This window comes from Erpetoichthys calabaricus, chromosome 18 (genome assembly GCF_900747795.2).
Source record: "Erpetoichthys calabaricus chromosome 18, fErpCal1.3, whole genome shotgun sequence".
NCBI lineage: Eukaryota > Metazoa > Chordata > Cladistia > Polypteriformes > Polypteridae > Erpetoichthys > Erpetoichthys calabaricus.
This window is the reverse complement of record NC_041411.2, coordinates 64,022,289-64,041,289: the sequence shown is the minus strand read 5'-3', so window position 1 is coordinate 64,041,289 and position 19,001 is coordinate 64,022,289. Positions and strand designations below refer to the sequence as shown.

Genomic DNA, 19,001 nt, shown 5'->3' with positions numbered 1-19,001 from the left:
AAAGAGCTACTTTATTGTGAACGCATAACATAATATTCCCAAACCTGCTTAATGCAAAACATTCAGACTTCTGGGGGCCGGAGTCTATGGTGGACTCAAAAAGTATTCAGACCCCTGTCCTTTCTGCACACTGTATTGTGTTGTTTAGTAGATTTAATTTTAAATGGATAAATTTGTCATTTTTGCCTATCAATCTACAGTTAATAACCCATTAATGACAAAGTGAAAACGTGTTATCAGAAAGGTTGGGCAGTTTATTACAATTCAAAACCTGAACTCTGTCGATTCTGTAAGTATTCAGAGCCTTTGCTGTGGCACTCCAGATTGTGCTCAGGTGTCTTCTTCTGTTCGCCACACGGATACCAGGAGAACATCCAAACCTATCATCACAGACATGCAGAGGTGGGTAGTAACGAGTTATATTTACTCCGTTACATTTACTTGAGTAACTTTTTTAAAACATTGTACTTCTAAGAGTAGTTTTACTGCACCATACGTTTTACTTTTACTTGAGTACATTTGTGAAGAAGAAACGCTACTCTTACTCTGATACATTGGGCAACACTCGACTCATTACTGTTTTTCCATTTACACATTAGATACGCTATATTTTTGCCAGAGAGAAGCTGCTAGTGGATCTATTCCATGACTGTTTCACCAATCAGACGTGGCAACAATAATCACATGACTCCGTTTCACAAATCAGACATAGCTATGCAGTCACATGACCACACACAAACTGTGGCGGCATAAACTCCTCACAGACGGAGGACAGGGAAAGAAAGAATACATGAAAAATGGCAGAGGTAACTGTCTCCAATGCTACAACTAACTGAAGAGGATGAGGATGAACACCCCTGGCCTCATATAAAAAGCATGTTTCGCAGTGCAAAAGAACAGCTACTGTATATAATGCAATGTCTTCTGTGTCTGTCAAAACAAACGGATTTTTCAGCATATAAAAACTCAGAGTCTAACCTGAGGAAACATATCGCGGTAAGTTTTACATAAATTCATTTTTTGCTGTTAGTCAGATGTTAGTCTTGTTATGGTACAGAATTCGAGTCTTACTCAGTATCTGAGTACTCTTTTCACCAAATACTTCTTTACTCTTACTTGCGTCATTTTTTGGATGACTACTTTTTACTTCTACTCGAGTAATATTATTTTGAAGTAACGCTACTCTTACTTGAGTACAATTTTTGGCTACTCTACCCACCTCTGCAGAAATGGGGCCTAAAGCCAGAAGAGTGCAGCAGTGCTGACCTGATCATTCTGTACTGGGGAGAATGGTACCAGTTTAACTGGTGTGGTGGAGCCCCATCCGGGATGCCTGGAGGATGGAAGGTCCGGGAGAGGAACAATACCTCCTGCGGGACATGAGAGGGCAGCCGCCCTGGTTTGCATCGGGGCCATGGGATCGGAGTTTAGAAGCTCAACCCTGCTGGGGCCCATGGCCTCCGCTAGGGGGCACCCAGATGGTTATGTTGCCATGGACTGCAGCACTTTCGCCACACCAGGAAGTGCTGCAGGAAGGTCATCAGGGAGCATGTGGAGCACATCCGGGTGAACTATAAAAGGGGCCGCCTCACTCCATTCAGGGAGCCAGAGTCGGGAGGCAGAGGACAGATCTTGTGGGAGAGGAGTGGAGGCAGCAGAGAAGATTAGAAAAGGAAAAGAGAAGGAAGGAAAAGAAGGACTGTGAGCATCGTTGGAGATTTGTGCATTGTGTGGTGCTGTAAAAACCAAAGAAGAAAATTAAACGTGTGTGTTTTTGGGACTTCTGTGTGTCCTGTGTCTGTCTGTAGTCAGGCTGATCACCACACTACATTGTAATTTACAGCTAGCTGTCAACTGGCTACAACTTAAGTTAAACATAAACAGTTAAGAAGATGAAATTCTTAAGTACAAAAAACGGACTTGACTCCGGTGTGGTTCTACATATGCATCTGATCACTGTCGGCTCTGTTCTTTCTGGCTTTCTCTCAGTCCCATTTACTCCTCACATAGCTTTCATAAACGTTTCCCTTCATTAGAAATCAGAAAAAATTGGCATTTCCTAAAAGTTTCCACCATGTACCTCATACCCTAAAATCCTGGCAGAAATCATTGTGAATTTTAAAGAAAGTAAAAGTTACTCTTGCTGATTTTAAAGATTGCAGGCACAGCGCTGAATCGAGCTCTCTGGTATAACAAAAAGTTCAAAATTAAGAAACTGAGTAAAGTGTAAGCCCAGAGCTAAAGGACCAGGACTGGACACCCCTGCATTACAGAATCATTACACAGTTTTTTCCAGGGCCATTTGGTGTTTGCTTCACTCATTCCATCTAAGCTCTAAATCTCAGGATACAAATTTGAATTTAAAAAAATTACAATTGAAGGGCTGACAATAGATAACGCAAGCTCAGGGTGGCTTTACCCTCTGATTGTCTGATTAGCTGACGTCAGTTCTGGAGAGTCACCGCCAATCAGAAGCTCCTCTGAATCTGTAATGGACTCTCCTCCTAAGGTACTCCAGTGCAGGGGTCGCCAACTCCAGTCTTGGAGGACCACCGTGGCTGCAGGTTTTCATTCTGCCCTGCTAATTAACTTCTTGTGAATTCATTTTAATTGACTTCTCTTTTAAGATTTGTTCCCCCTGAATGTCTTCATCCTTCCTGTGAAATGAAACGTGAAGTGAGGGAGCCAACAGAAGACCAACTAAGTCAGGGCCTCAAACTCCAACCAATTTCACTCTGACTTGTTGCTTAATGGGGCGCAGAGTCTTGTCGCTAATTAAACCCGCTCTTTAATTCATTGGCTTGTTGCTGCTCTCATTGTGCAATAGCAGACATTGTTGATTTTCTCTTTTCCAAGAGCACTGTTACAATGCTTTGTGGAGCTGAGCAGATCAGCATTCCCGACACCTTCATATTTCTTTATTTTCAGATATTGTATGATGGACACCAGTTGCTTTGGCTCATTTTGTATCTCATTATTGTTTGGCTGCTAATTAAGGAAAAAGAAATAATTAAGGCATCTGAGTCTTCAAGAGCAGGTCAATTAAAATTAGTTCAAAAAAAGTTAATTATCAGCAAAAACAGAACACTCATTAAGAAAAGGGTTAGAATGAAAACCTGCAGCCATGATGGCCCTCCAGGACTGGAGTTGGCGACCCCTGCTCTGGTGCATTTAAAAGAACTGGGCCGGGTAAATTTTGTCTTTCCTTAAGATATTAGAACAGATTTATATTTTTTTGAGATCACAGAACAATAATTCTTCAACTTGGCTTTAGCCAGATCACTTATTTCCTAAAAGGTTGGTCACTACATTCTGAACGATGGTTACCAATGGCTGCTACTAATGGCTGCTCATCAGAAATTCATTTAATGCCGCAAAGGCCCTGTCACATTGCATGTTCCATTTACATAAGTTTAGCGAGATGGATGAAATCGCAGTGCGCTCCCATGATGGACAGTCGAGTAGTTTGACATCCCCAGCTACTCAGTTCAACGAGTCTGCGACAGGTTTGAGATTGTCTTAAGCTGTGGGTCAGGCTTGTGTGCATATGAGAGCTGCATGACAAGATCGCTCACTTGGAAGTACAATGCATTTAAAGCAGCGATAAAGAATAGGGACCTCGCACAAAGAAGAGAGGCTTGTCTGTCTGACATCTTGATGTCAAGATTACGGATGAACTCACTGTAGCTGTAATCCCTTCACACGGACCCTGGCTCTGTCAGGCAGCACGTTATTGGTGATCAGAAAAAGGGACGAGCTTGCAATACTTTGAAAATATCAAATTGTTCTGGAAAATCATCACAGAGTCGTGTAATTTGACATGCCCTGTGATTTCTAGTCTTGTAAGCGACGAAATCAGCAATGTTAGTCCTCAAGTCCGGCAGTCGTGTAATATGACATTGGTTTTAGGCTCCGCCCCACACGTCCTTTTGTGCTCGGTTTGCTCCCAGCACTCTTCCCCATCTCTCTCTGTTGCTAAATAATGCTAATGACACTTACAGTCATGTGATGGGAGGGTGAAGAAAATAAAGGGGGGGGGGGAGTCTTACAAGAGCTCATTATTTAGGTGTACTGTAGTGCACTGTAGCCATGACTAAGCCCGTGAGTGTTGTATTTGTTTCTTTTTTCCTTAATCATTAGCCTGCTTTTGGATTATTCTTATGGAGATGTGTACTTTATTAAAACCCTTTTGTTTTATCTGCATGTTGTGACTCTTTTCCTGCCATTTGCTTGAATGTGTCTGCCCCAGTGGCGTAGCTAGATTTTGTGCCGCTCGTGCTGTGGTGCTTCAATTTTCCGCCCTTCAACATATCTGAATAGGTTAATCTATTTAAATAGAATATTAAAATGACGGAAAGAGATAAACTTTGCATAGATTTATTCATATAGAGAGAAACAGCAATCATTTTTCACATATAATTATTTATAAGCATCAACTAGACTAGAATATAGTATAGACGCACTGGTAAGCCGTGTTCTACTTATTAGTTTAAAATAATTACGCTGGGAAAACCAGAACCAGTGTAGTGTACAAGTGATAGGTGGGGATGTTTTCTACGCAGAGCAAAAACACATAAACGAACAAAATTATAAATTGTAAATAAGTTGTTTATCTTCATAGAACTTATTAATTGGTGTAATGTTTGTTTATTTTGTTATTGCCTCATAAATTTCAACTGCTGTGTCTGATGCCGTCACAGAAGGACAGTCTGAAAATTATTTTTGAAGCGTTTCTGGATAAAAATCAGAGAATCTGACTTTTTTCATTCATGAGTGATATTTTTGCGAACCCTGCTGCTTACACACAAACTGTACTGAGACTTTTGGACAATAATGCCGCCCCCAAAAATGTTCTGCCCCGGACGGACCACCCCCTCCGCTACGCCACTGGTCTGCCCCTTCATTTTTGTTCATATTGTCTGCTTAGTGTGACATGGCATAGCTCTGTGCCCCCTTCTCTGCCACTGCAGCCCCACCTTGATGACAGGGACGCTGCTGTTGGGAGGTTGGGATTTAACAAGCAGCCAACTGTGAAGGTGTGCGTGGGCTCTGTGAGACTGACAAACAGACAGTCTTCAGAAGCTGTACCCCCAACTAGTATCAAAATGTGTAGAGTCGATAGGACGCTAAGCGTTCATCATGTCATCACATCACACCTAGGAATGCTTTTTTCATTTCCAAAAATAGGAATGTGCTGTACATCTATTTTGAAATGCAAATATGATGGAGTCTTAGAACGCAGACATCTGACTCAAACAGAAGAGAGTAAAGCCAGAGCAGTGATCTCAAAAAGAAATCTGTGCCAACTTTTTTTCAAATAATAAATATATAAGCAAAAATCTCCATGCCTTAAAAGTCCAATTAGGCATGGTCTTCATTTTCAGACACGATCTTATTGTCAGATTAGTTTGAATTAAAACTTCAGCCACTGTGACCCTGCAGGACTGTTTGATCAACCCCACAATACGTGAAGAAGGAGAAGGCCCCTCTTGTATTGAGAGGCACCTCTTAAATCCGCCCAGTTAAACACTTTGTTCTAAATTTATGAGAGAATTGCGTCACACTAATTACGCATCAGAGAAATGACGATACACGTGCCGTTCATTCATTGTCAGCATTCATATCCTGGAGACTAGAGGTCTCTATTGGCAGACTGAAACAGGCTAAATCAAAGTCCTCTAAATAAAATAAGTGGAATCAGTTTCAAGTTAACACTAAGACAAGCTAGCAAAAGCACAGGGCAACCTTGTAAAGCATGGCAGCCAGCACTCCATGCCCTGCCAAATGACTGCACCCCTGCTGTTGAAATTGCATAACAGACTAATGATAACATTTGCCAAAATCCTCCCAAGAGTATCAGGATGTAAGCCATGGGTGTTGCAAGCACTGGGCTGCCGTCGCCCGCCTCGCTGGAATGAATTCCAGCATCTGCAGTAAGAAACTGGCAAACAAAGCAGCCTCCTCCAGCGGCCAGTTGTACTTCTCCACCAGGACGTCATACAGGCACCAGGGGCGCAGAACTGTGACCCTCTTGAGGTTCCCTATTAAACAAAAACAGATAGATAGATAGATAGATAGATAGATAGATAGATAGATAGATAGATAGATAGATAGATAGATAGATAGATAGATAGATAGATAGATAGATAGATAGATAGATAGATAGATAGATAGATAGATGAACATTCAAAAGACCAGTTGGAGAGTACATGGTAGAAAAGTCGTTCTATAATTATAAACCTAAATGTGTGTGCATCAGTGCATGCATTTAAAATAACCTTTAATTTTGCCAAATTTGCCCCTGGGTACAAATAAAGTTCTATCTATCTATCTATCTATCTATCTATCTATCTATCTATCTATCTATCTATCTATCTATCTATCTATCTATCTATCTATCTATCTATCTATCTATCTATCTATCTATCTATCTATCTATCTATCTATCTATCTATCTATCTATCTATCTATCTATCTATCTATCTATCTATCTATCTATCTATCTATAAAAAGGTGTTAAACTGTCCTTATCTAACCCCTTTTTAAACTATTTTATTTAACTTGACTCCTCTGTCTGTTTGTCTGGGTCAAATCTTGCAACTGATTTTAAACCCACTTTTGGCGAAGAGAATTTCTTCAAATTTTGCATACGTGTTTAGCATTGATGACAATACAATAATCCATCCAAACCGATGCAATTACGTAACAGATTTCGCCGTAATCAATGGTTATGCAATTCCAATTAACGCACACACAATAATGACGGAGAGAGAATATGGTGTGATATAAGAGCATACAAGTGAGAGACGCATCGGATTGCCCCCACTTGCCTCTTCCAGTGAGTGGAGTGGGTAAATACGCGGGCCGACTTTACTTGTTCATTTTTACGAAGGAGTAGCCAGTGAGAAAGTATTACTGTAAGCTTGCCGTTCAGTCGTTGATTTTTTGTTCACAGCGACCGAGTGCTAATCCCATAAGAGCCTGACCAGAAAAATAGAAACCAAAATATATTCTTTTTAGTTTTCAAATAATTCTGCAAAGAAGATATATAATATTTTAAAGAAGCTTCCCATTCATGACAAACTGTTAAAGAAAAATCGTTTGCAAAATACTCAAAAACTAAAAAGCAAAAAATAATATATATATACATTTTTTTTTAAGTAAAACGATTTTATTTATTTTAGTTATAAATGCACTAAAAATCAAAAAATACATTTTTCTTTAACCACAATTTTCATGGTTATATGTGACTAAATAAAATGGTGGGGTGCACATAAATTAATTGATTCAAACAATTTTTGAAACTTGTTTAGCATGGTGGGGAGTTACAGTGTTGCTGTTTTTTTTTTTGGATTTTATGATGAAAGTAGCTATTCTATTAATTGATTGAATGAATTAGTTTATGTGCATCCCACGATTTTATTTAGACGAAAATTGTAAATAAAATTGTTTTATTTAAAAAAAAAATATTTTATTTTCACTCATACCAGAGAATACCTTTGAGGACTAACAGTGACACAGTGTCCTACCCTGTCCCTTCAGCCAAGAAGAGTGTCACTGTGGACCCTGCTCTCATCCATTCATTTGATAGATAAGCAGTCATTCAAGAAGCCTAAAAAACGAATGCTGGTTCAATCCTTTGTTTCCTTAAATGGTGTACTAGCTGGCTCCAGTGGTATTTAAGTCAAAGCTGAAGTGGGATCAACAGCTTTGGCACTGCATTTTATTTTATTATTTGTTTTCCTGCTCTTTGATTTTTTTTTGTACTATGTTATTTGAATTGTTCGATTTGTGGTGTTAGATTCAGGAACTGTTGTCTGGGTTGTGGAACTCTGGGATTTGTTTGCTTTCGTTTTTATCTTTTAGGCAAAAACAATGTATTTTACTTTTTTTTAACTGCCTTGATTCTCTTTTTTTTTAATCATCTTTAATAAAACTTTAAAGAATTAAGGAACTTTGCTTAGTTTTGTAGGCAAGAGGTTTTTTAAGTTTTTTCTGCTTTCTCTCTTTTGTGGATATTTTGAACTTTAAAAGCATGAGACCCATTTTAGGCCTGTGCAGGCCGGAAAGCCTGCTTCTTTGATTTGGGGTCAGGCTGCCTGTGGAACAATTGTTGTTGTGGGCTGATGTTACTGTAATGTGTGCACAGCAAGACTGAACATAAGAATATTATTAAGTGTCAGTAAAAACCTTATATACTTCTAATCATTCAACTAGGGGTAGACACTTTTATTTAAAGTTTTAAAAACATGAAACTTTAACCGAGTACAGTATGTTCTCATACATGGCTGGGGGTCAGACCTGGCCGGGACGCCTGGAGGGACCAAGAGGTGGCATATTTGTCCTCCGGGCCACGAGGGGGCAACCGCCCTGGAGCAGAAGAGGGCCACGGAAGGGGAGCAGGGAGGCTCAAGTCCGTGGTGGCCCGTATCCACCACCAGGGGACGCCCCGAGCCTCATGGAGCCCGGGACTTATTCACTTCCGCCACACCCATGGAAGACGATCCTTCCAGTGTCACCCGGAGTGCTTCCGGGTGCTCTCCTGACGCTTCCGCCACACCAGGACGTAACGTCAGGTAGAGCACCTGGAGCTAATCCGGGTGAGGATAAATGGGGCCGCCTCCCTCCTATCAGAGAGCTGGAGTCGGGAGCAGGAGCAGGACTAAGCTCCTGGAGAAAGAGGACAGGTGGCCCAGGGACGTTAAGAGAGAGAAAGGCCCAGGAGAAAGGTGGCTGGGGCTAGAGGCACAGTGTGTTGTGCGGGACTGTGTTGTTGTGTTGGAGAACTGAGAAAATAAAGAAGCATGTTGTTTATAAAGATGCGGTGTCTGTCTGATGGTGTCTGAGCAAATATCACAATGTGTACAAGCAGTGATATAGAAAAAATAAAATTTTATATGGTAACATTTTTACTCAGTCAAACAGTCTGCCACCTTTATTTAGTATTTTGGATGCCAACATATATAATGACAGAACTTGGAGGGGATGAGATTTCACAGCCCCCTGAATCTGTTTATACCTAAACTTAAACAACAGTCTATAGAAATTCACATAGACTGATTTTTCATTTCTGTGGAGCGCTAGAGACATTAGCTGGAGAGTAAAAAACAAGTTTTAATTACAGCTGAGAAAGCAAAGACACACAACCTTTTATGTATACCACCTTTCTATAGGTGTCATCTCAAGGCCCTTCACATGTACAGATACAGAGTACAACTGATTTTGGATGTGACATCACCAGCAGGGCTAAAGGGCTTACTCAGGGTCAAACAATGGCATCACTCGAACAAACAACATTGTGGTTTAGAGTCTGGTGACTTAGTCACTGTGTCACATTAAGCAAGTTGTGTTGTGTTTTCTATCAAATAAAGTGAAGTTCTCTATTTTAATACATTCCTGCTCCCAGGGCCGGATTTATATGAAAAGAGGCCCTAGGCTATTCCACTTATGAGGCTCTTTCACCTTCCATTTTTAAGTTTGTAAATTACATGAGAGATAATAAAATTTTGCTAACAATTTGAATGTAGGCCCCTCTTGATCTTGAGGCCCTAGGCTGAAGCCTAGTTAGCTTATAGGAAAATCCGGCCCTGCCTGCTCCTCATTGTGCCAGAGAGAGGTGATAAGTTGCATGTTTGTTGGACAATGCCACCATGATTGCTGATGCCCTCCCTACCTAAAGAGACAGAGTGTGCCATATAAATGTAGCCGTGTCTGCCTCACTGCTATACGTTTATGGCCTGGTGAAAAAAACGGTTATTTTTTTTTTGAAACTGCAAACTGCTTATGTCAAGTTTTAATTTTGCTCAAATGAACTATGATAAACTACAAGGGAACTCATTTACAACAGAATTTGCAGGACCCTAAAGGTAATTTAACTTAATAATGTACAGGGGTAATTTACATTGAAGGAATCCTCTCTTGTGGACTAATACCGTATATACTCGCATATAAGCCGTGTCCTGAAACCCAAAAAATCGATCATAAAATCAGACCCCGACTTATACGCCCGTTCAAAAATACGACACTTAATTTTTTTTTTTTTACATCTACTTGCCTCCTCCAATCTCGCACTAGTTTCTCAGACACATCAAATTTTGTTGCAGCAGCACAGTTACCAATTTTTTTCGCCACGTCAACGACTTTTAATTGAAAACCAGCTTCATATTTACATCTGATCAAACGCTCGATTGTAGATAAGGGATGATCTTACGATAAAGGTGTATGAGGGTGGGAGATACAAAAAACACAAAACAGTGCAAGCATTGCTTCGGAATAGTTTGGGTATTATCGTGTGGTCACAATAGACACAATACATAGAAAAATAAAGGGCAGTGTGATCTATGGTTACTCTCTCAGGTGGGCGTTAGCATGTCATAATCTCTTGGACCAATAGTGTGAGTTTTCCGCATTCAACTTATATGACCAACATTATAAAATATCGAAATTATACGGTAAAATCAAGCCCCGACTTATCCACGGAAGAACTTAAGCATGAGTATATACGGTAATTTATGACCCAAATACATTTGTACATTTTTTTCACTATTATACTAATACTTTAACTTTATTGCATCTGTTTTGTTATCCAAGGAACCTTTGATGTTTTTAGTTAAAAATGATCAAAAAAGTTTTATAACTTAATGCTAAAAACAACAGAGGCAGTAAGAGATTTTGTGCCCAGCCATCTTTCACCAGGACAGCTAGCCAGTCTAATGTGTGTAATGTCACATGTCCCTCAACCCTACATGTGATTGTTAAGATTAATGGCCCCCTGTCTGAGGGGTTGAGAAGCAATGACATCGGAAGCAGCATCATAGACCGAGACACATCAGAAGGAGATGGAGAGACCGTTTCATTTGGATGTTGGAGAGCATAACTTATGCATCACACCAATTACGAATCAAAAAGCTACCCAGGACAACATCCGCCATTGACGTTGCTGATTTTCAGCAAGCTGTCTAAGTCTATATATAGTATATGCAGACATTTCTGTTTCCTATTATATCTTCTTCTATTGGTATTATTGCATTTTAATAAATACCAAATTGCTTTTACATTTCTATGCTTTGCATTTATCTTTCGAGTGTCTAAAATAATAAAGTAAGTGTTAGGGCACCTGATTCAGAGGGAAACTGCACTTTGTTTATCCCAGTAGTGCTATCAAGGCTGAGAGATCACATCTCGGTAAGAAGAACAAATATAACAGAAGTCAGACACCATTGGTCGTTACATAACCAAAAGGTCTATGAGCCTTCATGTGTCTTGTTAGTGCTGAAGTGAGGAAGACAGTGAATCCTTATGTGGAGTACTGAGGAGTGACAGGCGTTGTACTGTAGCCATCACTCATACGTACTTGTGTGGATGGAATCCTATGTGAAATATTATACAGTGAATAGCAGTGTACGAATCACTCATATGTACCTGTGCGAATAGGAGCGAGTTGTGTGTGTATGTGTGAGTATACGTGTACGTTACTCATAAGGTGCAAACAGCAGACCAATTTAGTAAAAAATGTGTTGAGTCTCACTCTTTCTTCAATAATATACTCCATGATTATGGAAGAAAGAGGCACAATGTCTGCATATCCACAGCAGTGGGATGATTAGAGTCTGATCCTAGAACTGGGCTTGTTGGATTTTTTCACAAGGCTAGAATCTCATGCTGTAAGAATGTCCAGGGAGGACTGCATAACTAGCAGTATGTCTGTCGGGAATTCACTTTATACAGCGATAGTGGACTCACAAGAGTTTCTCCTATAAAAAGTTGTCACTAATTGACGTATTGGCCCGAGTTAAGGAGCTCTACAAATCTGTTAAACCGGACTTGAGAGCCTAAACAACGGAAGCCACTCACTTTGCGTGGCAACTATTTTTGTTTCCTTTCTATGCCATCGTGGATTCGCGTTGTGCTGAGATTTCAAGTAAATGGGGACGGCCAACACTTCTTCTTTTGTAAGCCTGAGATTCCCTTGCATGACCACAATTTTTTTTTATTTATTTTTTTAATTTTTCAATCTTTTTTTGTGCTTGCTTCATTCTAGCCAAACATGCTTGTGGCAGGTGCTCCACCTGCTCACATTCCGTTACTTGCCCTATTGTTTCTCCCTTCTTTCTTTACCTTGCTCCTCACCTTACAGCCTTCCCTTTTGTTCCTCTGTATAGCTGCTTCTTCTCGTGGGTCAGATTTCATGTGACTACTGATGGCCTTCTGATCAAGAGGCAAGTTGCAAGCATTGAATTTCTTTCTGTTCTGAGCACACCTGAATCCTGGAAATTGACCACTGTACACTTTTGTGAAGGTAAAGACGGGTGTGTTACACTCTACTCTCTCTGCAGGTCCTATAAGGAGTATCAAAATGCTTATGCCTTGTAAAGAGGGTATATGAAAATGCATGAGCTAAGATGCTCAATAGATTGTGTGATTTTTTTATCCAAACTATTCAACTCATGCAACCAGTGAACTTAAGCCCTGCAATTTAAATAAAGTATAAAAAGAACCTAAAAATGTACTGTAGTAAACTGGCAACAGGTTACCTTCTTTCCCTGTCTTCCATTTCAATGTAACTGGGATAAGCATCTATTGAAAATATTTTCTAAATAAAGTGATGTTTTCCTAAGTTTAGAACAATGCTTTCTGTATTTCTAAGCTGGAAGACTGGAAAGTTTGACTCAGCAAACTGGGGTGAGGACTGAACGAGCATGTCTGTGCTTTACATTCCATTGTTTTAACATCTTGGCCACACTGCCATCTGCTAAGACAGTATTTTTTTCATAACTATTAAATGCAACCTACACTTGTTATTTTCTCCCCAGAAAACTTTGAGGCCTGCACCATCACAATATCAATCACCCATTAAAAAAAGTATATTTACGTGTGAAAAGTCATTCTGACATCTGTAAAATAAGTAGATAGATAGATAGATAGATAGATAGATAGATAGATAGATAGATAGATAGATAGATAGATAGATAGATAGATAGATAGATAGATAGATAGATAGATACTTTATTAATCCCCAAGGGGAAATTCACATACTCCAGCAGCAGCATACTGATAAAAAGCAATATTAAAGAGTGATAAAAATGCAGGTATGACAGATGTTATGTTATGATGTTATGATGTAACCCATCTGAAATTAAGCAAGTTTGGCCACGGCCAGTACTGAGACGGGAGACCATCTAGGAAAAGTTTGGGTTGCTGTTGGAATAGGTGTTGCTGAGACCAGCAAGGAAAATGGATGGATGAGCTTTCCGGCTAGGAGAGAACAGGAACTCTTAACCGGCCAGGAGGCCAATTTAATGGAACAGCAATGATTTAATCCTTTATTCCCCAATATGCTAGATGGCAGCATCCCTGGGTTGGGAATTTCTACTTGGACAACAGCAGGGCATGCTGGGACATATTGTCCTGTGGAACAACCCTGTTGGGTTCCATGGGGGCTGTCATGGGGAGCTGCCAGGATTAGTAATCCTTACTTTCAGGGATTTCCATTTGACCTGGAAGTACTTCCAGTTGGCTATGCACTATATACAGGGTGAGTCAAAATTATGTTAGTGCTAATGGATTATTTTTATCTTGACCACGCCTTTCCAGGTTGATGGATAGGTTGTAGTGAACCATTGCCATGGCGTCTACACTCCCCTGGTTTGACACCCTGTGATTTCTGGTTATGGGGTATGGTGAAGGACTGCGTATATAGCAGGAACGTTCATTTGATATCAATGACCTGAAGGACAGAATACAGACTGTGGTATCATCTATTCCCTGTGAAATGTGTGTCTGGGCTTTAAATGGTACTGTTGCTCGTTGGCTTTTGTGTGTTGAACATGATGGCAAACAGGTTGAGACATTCCTGTAAATCATCTTGCACATATGAAGTATGTTTTGTGAGTAAATTGTTTCCGGCATTCAAATGTTAACATAATTTTGACTCACCCTGTATATATATATATATATATTTGCAGCTGGAGACCCACGAAGGGAGAAAAAATGAATCACGTATCATAAAGTAGTTTTTATTCCTGACCTTTCAACCCCTACCAGGGGTCTTCATCAGAGGATAATGCTTAGACTTACAAGAATCAAAGGCAATATATAGCAACACATTAAGTGGTTGGTGGAGGTGACTAAGTCCGTATGATCAAGGGGGTTGTATAGTTTTTTATTTATTATGTACATGTTCTTCTTAAGTTTGCATATGTTGGATTTATGTCCAAGTGTCTGTTGATGGCGTTCTCCTTTGATAGCCAATATTTGGCCAGCTCTCTGGCACTTTTAGTACTGGCCTTAAATTTTACTTGTACATTGTCCCAGTTAAATGTATGTCCTGTTGATTTAGTATGCGTGTAGATCAATGAAAGTGAGTCCTTTCTTCTGACGGCGTTGCGATGTTCCTGTATACGTGTTGAGATTCTTTTTGAAGTTTGTCCTATGTATACCGCTGAGCAAGAATTGCATGGGATACTATAAACTGCGTTTCATGTTTCTGCTGTCGATTTCTTGTTTTTAGCATTAAACAGGACCGTGCGCAGATTGTTCATGGGTTTGTGTGCTATTCTGACGCCCCACTTGATCAGGATGCACGCTGTACCTTCTGACACCTTGGGGTGATAAGGGAGTGAGTGCCAGGTGGGGTGGGGGTTCCGATTTAAGTCGATTGTTTGCTGATTCATTTGACGTCGTCTGTGTAAGCTCCGATTAATGAATGTTTTTGAGTATCCGTTTGAGGTGAAAAGGTGGAAGAGATAGCGTCTCTCATTAATTTTTGTTTCCTTAGTATTATAATGAGTGTGGACTCGTTTGAATAGGGTTTTCACACAGCTCCGTTTATGAGATACCGGGTGGTTGCTGGAGAAGTGTAGAATCTTGTCTGCGTAGCATTGTTTGCGGTAAACACTTGTGGTCAGGGTGGCGTCATTATTTCTTTTGATGTAAATGTCCAGGAAGCTGATGTGTTGGTTCATTTCTTTTTCCATTGTGAACTGGATTGCGGGGAATATTGTGTTGATATGATTGTAGAACTCATTCAGCTGGTTCTTTTTTAGTATGACGAATGTGTCATCTACATAGCGTATCCAAATTTTGGGTGTAATCTGGGATAAAGCTATGTTTTCAAATCGCTGCATTACCAGTTCCGCTAGGAGTCCTGATAACGGTGATCCCATTGGCATGCCTTCTTTCTGAGTGTAATATTTGCCGTTGAAATGAAAGTGAGTTTTTTGGCAAAGTGATATTAGGTGCATTATGTCTTTGATGGACAGTTTGGTTCTTGTCTCTATGGTGGGGTCGCTATCCAGTTTCATTAACATACAGTGGAACCTCGGGTCACAACCATAATTCATTCCAAAACTCTGGTCGCAACCCGATTTGGTCGTGACCCGAAGTAATTTCCCCCATAGGATTGTATGTAAATACAATTAATCTGTTCCGGACTGTACGAACTGTATGTAAATATTTATACGCTCGCACTCTCGCTCTCTCTCGCTTGCTCACGCTCTCTCTCTCTCGCGCTCTCTCTCTCGCTCGCACTCTCTCTCTCACTCGCACTCTCGCGCTCTCTCTTGCTCACGCTCTCTCTCTCTCACTCGCTCTCGCTATCTCTCTTTCGCTCATGCTCTCTCTCTCTCTCTCTCTTGCTCGCGCGCTCTCTCTCTCTCTCTAGTTCGCTTCCTGGGTCCTCCCTGCGTGGAGTTTGCATGTTCTCCCCGTGTCTGTGTGGGTTTCCTCCCACAGTCCAAACACATGCAGGTTAGTTGCATTGGTGATCCTAAATTGTCCCTAGTGTGTGCTTGGTGTGTGGGTGTGTGTGTGCCCTGTGGTGGGGTTTATTTCCTGCCTTGCACCCTGTATTGGCTGGAATTCGCTCCAGCAGACCCCCGTGACCCTGTATTAGGATATAGCGGGTTGGATAATGGATGGATGGATGGATAGATTACTCTAACGCACTCCTAACAGGACTACCTACAAAGACACGAATCAACTGCAGTTCGGTCCAAGCCCAGTAGTAAGAATCTCAAGCAGTACAGTAATCCCTCGCTATATCGCGCTTCGACTTTCGCAGCTTCACTCTATCACGGATTTTAGATGTAAGCATATTTAAATATATATCGCGGATTTTTTGCTGGTTCGCGGATTTCTGCGGACAATGGGTCTTTTAATTTCTGGTACATGCTTCCTCAGTTGGTTTGCCCAGTTGATTTCATACAAGGGATGCTATTGGCAGATGGCTGAGAAGCTACCCAACTTACTTTTCTCTCTCTCTCTTGCGCTGACTTTCTCTGATCCTGACGTAGGGGGATTGAGCAGGGGGGCTGTTCGCACACCTAGACGATACGGACGCTCGTCTAAAAATGCTGAAAGATTACTTTCACATTGCTCCCTTCTGTGCAGCTGCTTCGTGAAGCGACATGCTACACGGTGCTTCGCATACTTAAAACCTCAAAGGGCACGTATTGATTTTTGATTGTTTGTTTTTCTCTGTCTCTCTCTCTCTCTCTCTTTCTCTCTCTCTTTCTCTGCTCCTGACGGAGGGGGTGTGAGCTGCCGCCTTCCTTGCAGCTGCTTTGTCCAGCGGTGCTTCGCATACTTAAAAGCCAAACAGCCCTATTGATTTGTTTGCTTTTCTCTCTCTCTCTCTGACATTCTCTGCTCCTGACGCTCACTCCTTTGAAGAGGAAGATATGTTTGCATCCTTTTAATTGTGAGATGGAACTGTCATCTCTGTCTTGTCATGGAGCACAGTTTAAACTTTTGAAAAAGAGACAAATGTTTGTTTGCAGTGTTTGAATAACGTTCCTGTCTCTCTACAACCTCCTGTGTTTCTGTGCAAATCTGTGACCCAAGCATGACAATATAAAAATAACCATATAAACATATGGTTTCTACTTCGCATATTTTCACCTTTCGCAGGGTGTTCTGGAACACAACCCCCCGCGATCGAGGAGGGATTACTGTAAAAGAAAATCTGAGCACAACACATCAGGCCTAGCGTCATTAAATTGGCTACCCATATCCTTTAAAATCGACTTTAAAAAACTATATTTTTAAGCTCTGAATAATTCTGTTCTTTATATTTTGGAGTGCAGGTCCTCTTATATTCCCAGTCATTTTCTTAGATCCTCATATGATGGTTTGCGTATTATTTCAAGAGCTAAGCATAAAAGAAGTGGTGAGGTGGCCTTTTGCTGCTATGCACCAAAAATCAGGAATAGAGATACACCTGGGTATGGAAGCCGAGAGTGGACGTGCAATATCGTCATTTTATTAAATTGTTTATTCGAGATAACAGAATCATTTTATCGAGATCTCGATAAAACAAAAGATCTTGCTTTCTCGAAATTAAGAAATAATTGTATCTAATGTTTAATGTTTAGCTTATTGAAGCCATGTCCTGTTTGAAATGGCAGAAGAGCAGAACTGCATTGATCAGCACTTCATGTTTTTGCTCAATCATGGGCTGACGCAGGCTGAAATATGTGTATGCCTTAGTTTAGAAAATAATAACATTAGGGTCCGTTATTTAAGAAGACGGTTAGCAAGGCTTCAGCTGTAGGCGTTGTGATCTAAGAGAGCCTGATGCCAGGACCAAAGGTTAAGTTTTGTTGTCTCGAGACCGTCATAAAATTATTCTGTTATCTCAAGAAAACAAATTTTCGTTTTCTCCACATCTCGATAAAATTAGTCTGTTATCTTGAGGAGACAATCTAAAAAAATAACGATATTGCACATCTTCTTTCAGCTTCCGTACCTGGGTAATACCACAGAATATTTAAAAAAACACTTTTAATTTTTTTTTGTTGTATTTTTTCTTTTGCACCAGTTCTAATAAATTTTAATATGTATTGCAATATCATGTACTTCATAGATTTGCATTCATTATTAACCTCTACTACACTCAGCTTTCCTTTTCTTTCCTTTTGTTTTTCCCCGGTTGTGTTTTGCACCAATGCCATCTGATCAAAGTCCCATGCAGCCGTCTGTAATGCTGGTAGGAATGTGGAGACTCCAGTCTTCTAGGCCAGTACATCATAACAGTAATATACTTCTGTCACACAGTTATGTTTTGTTTAATGTCCAGCAGGGGTTGGGTGGTCTTTTGGCCTTGGAACCCCTGCAGAGTTATTTTTCAGCATTTTGCCAGCTGGAGTTTTTTTATTTTTCTGTCCTACCTGGCCATCTGATCATAGCATCAGACTTATTGTAATAATCAATCGAAACTTAAAAATGAGTTTAGAGATTTTATTTTTGTATTTTGTTGTATTTTTTAACCTCTGTAATTGTAACTTTCTTTTTTTTCACTTCGTGTAAAGCATTTTGAGCTACATATCTTATATGAAAATGTGCTATAGAAATAAGTGCCTCGCTATCCTTTCCTTTGACCCCCAGAGCCAACTAAAGATACATCAGATAATTCTGCCAGTCCAAGTGGCACACAACAGTCCATCTCCATGAAGACAGCATCGTTATACAGACCAGCACTGTCATGAGACAATGTGGTGTGGACATTCCTGGGGCCTCTGCTTGAATGAAACCAACAAACAACGTCAGTAAATGTCATAGGCTGTGGCTGGTATCTACTGTGTTTTTATCCAAAGGGAGCATAGTTCACAACATACTTGTATGTATATAACATGTTTAACACTTTTTAAAATCAATTATATATATATAGTATGCAAGCATTTTTCTAATGCATAATGTTAGTACATGAACGGGAGCAGCATTGTGGCTTAGCACTGTGTCTTCACAGACCCTGCATCCATGGTTTGAGTCCAACACAGAGTTTGTATGCTCTCTTCATGTGCCAGAGCTAGTCAACAAGCTGGCCTTATATGTGTGTGTGTGTGTGTGTGTGTGTGTGTGTGTGTGTGAGGAACCCTAACACACAGTTTGCATGTCCCCCCCATGTCTGCTTATGTTTCTCAATTTCAAACTGTCCTTGTTTGCGTGTATGTGCATTAGTGGACTCTAATAATAATTAATTCCATTTATATAGTGCATTTCTC

General features: G+C 40.4%; 1 protein-coding gene across 1 annotated transcript in view; it reads right to left on the bottom strand.

Moving 5' to 3' along the window:
* Positions 1-5,022: 5,022 nt before the first annotated feature.
* Positions 5,023-19,001, bottom strand: part of si:ch211-220i18.4 (SRSF protein kinase 2) — an 87,919-nt gene continuing 73,940 nt past the window's right edge. The window contains exon 12 of the mRNA XM_051921089.1: positions 5,023-6,041. Within this exon, the coding sequence (XP_051777049.1) occupies positions 5,857-6,041 (185 nt within the window). The 3' untranslated portion in view covers positions 5,023-5,856. The remainder of the gene's footprint in view (positions 6,042-19,001) is intronic.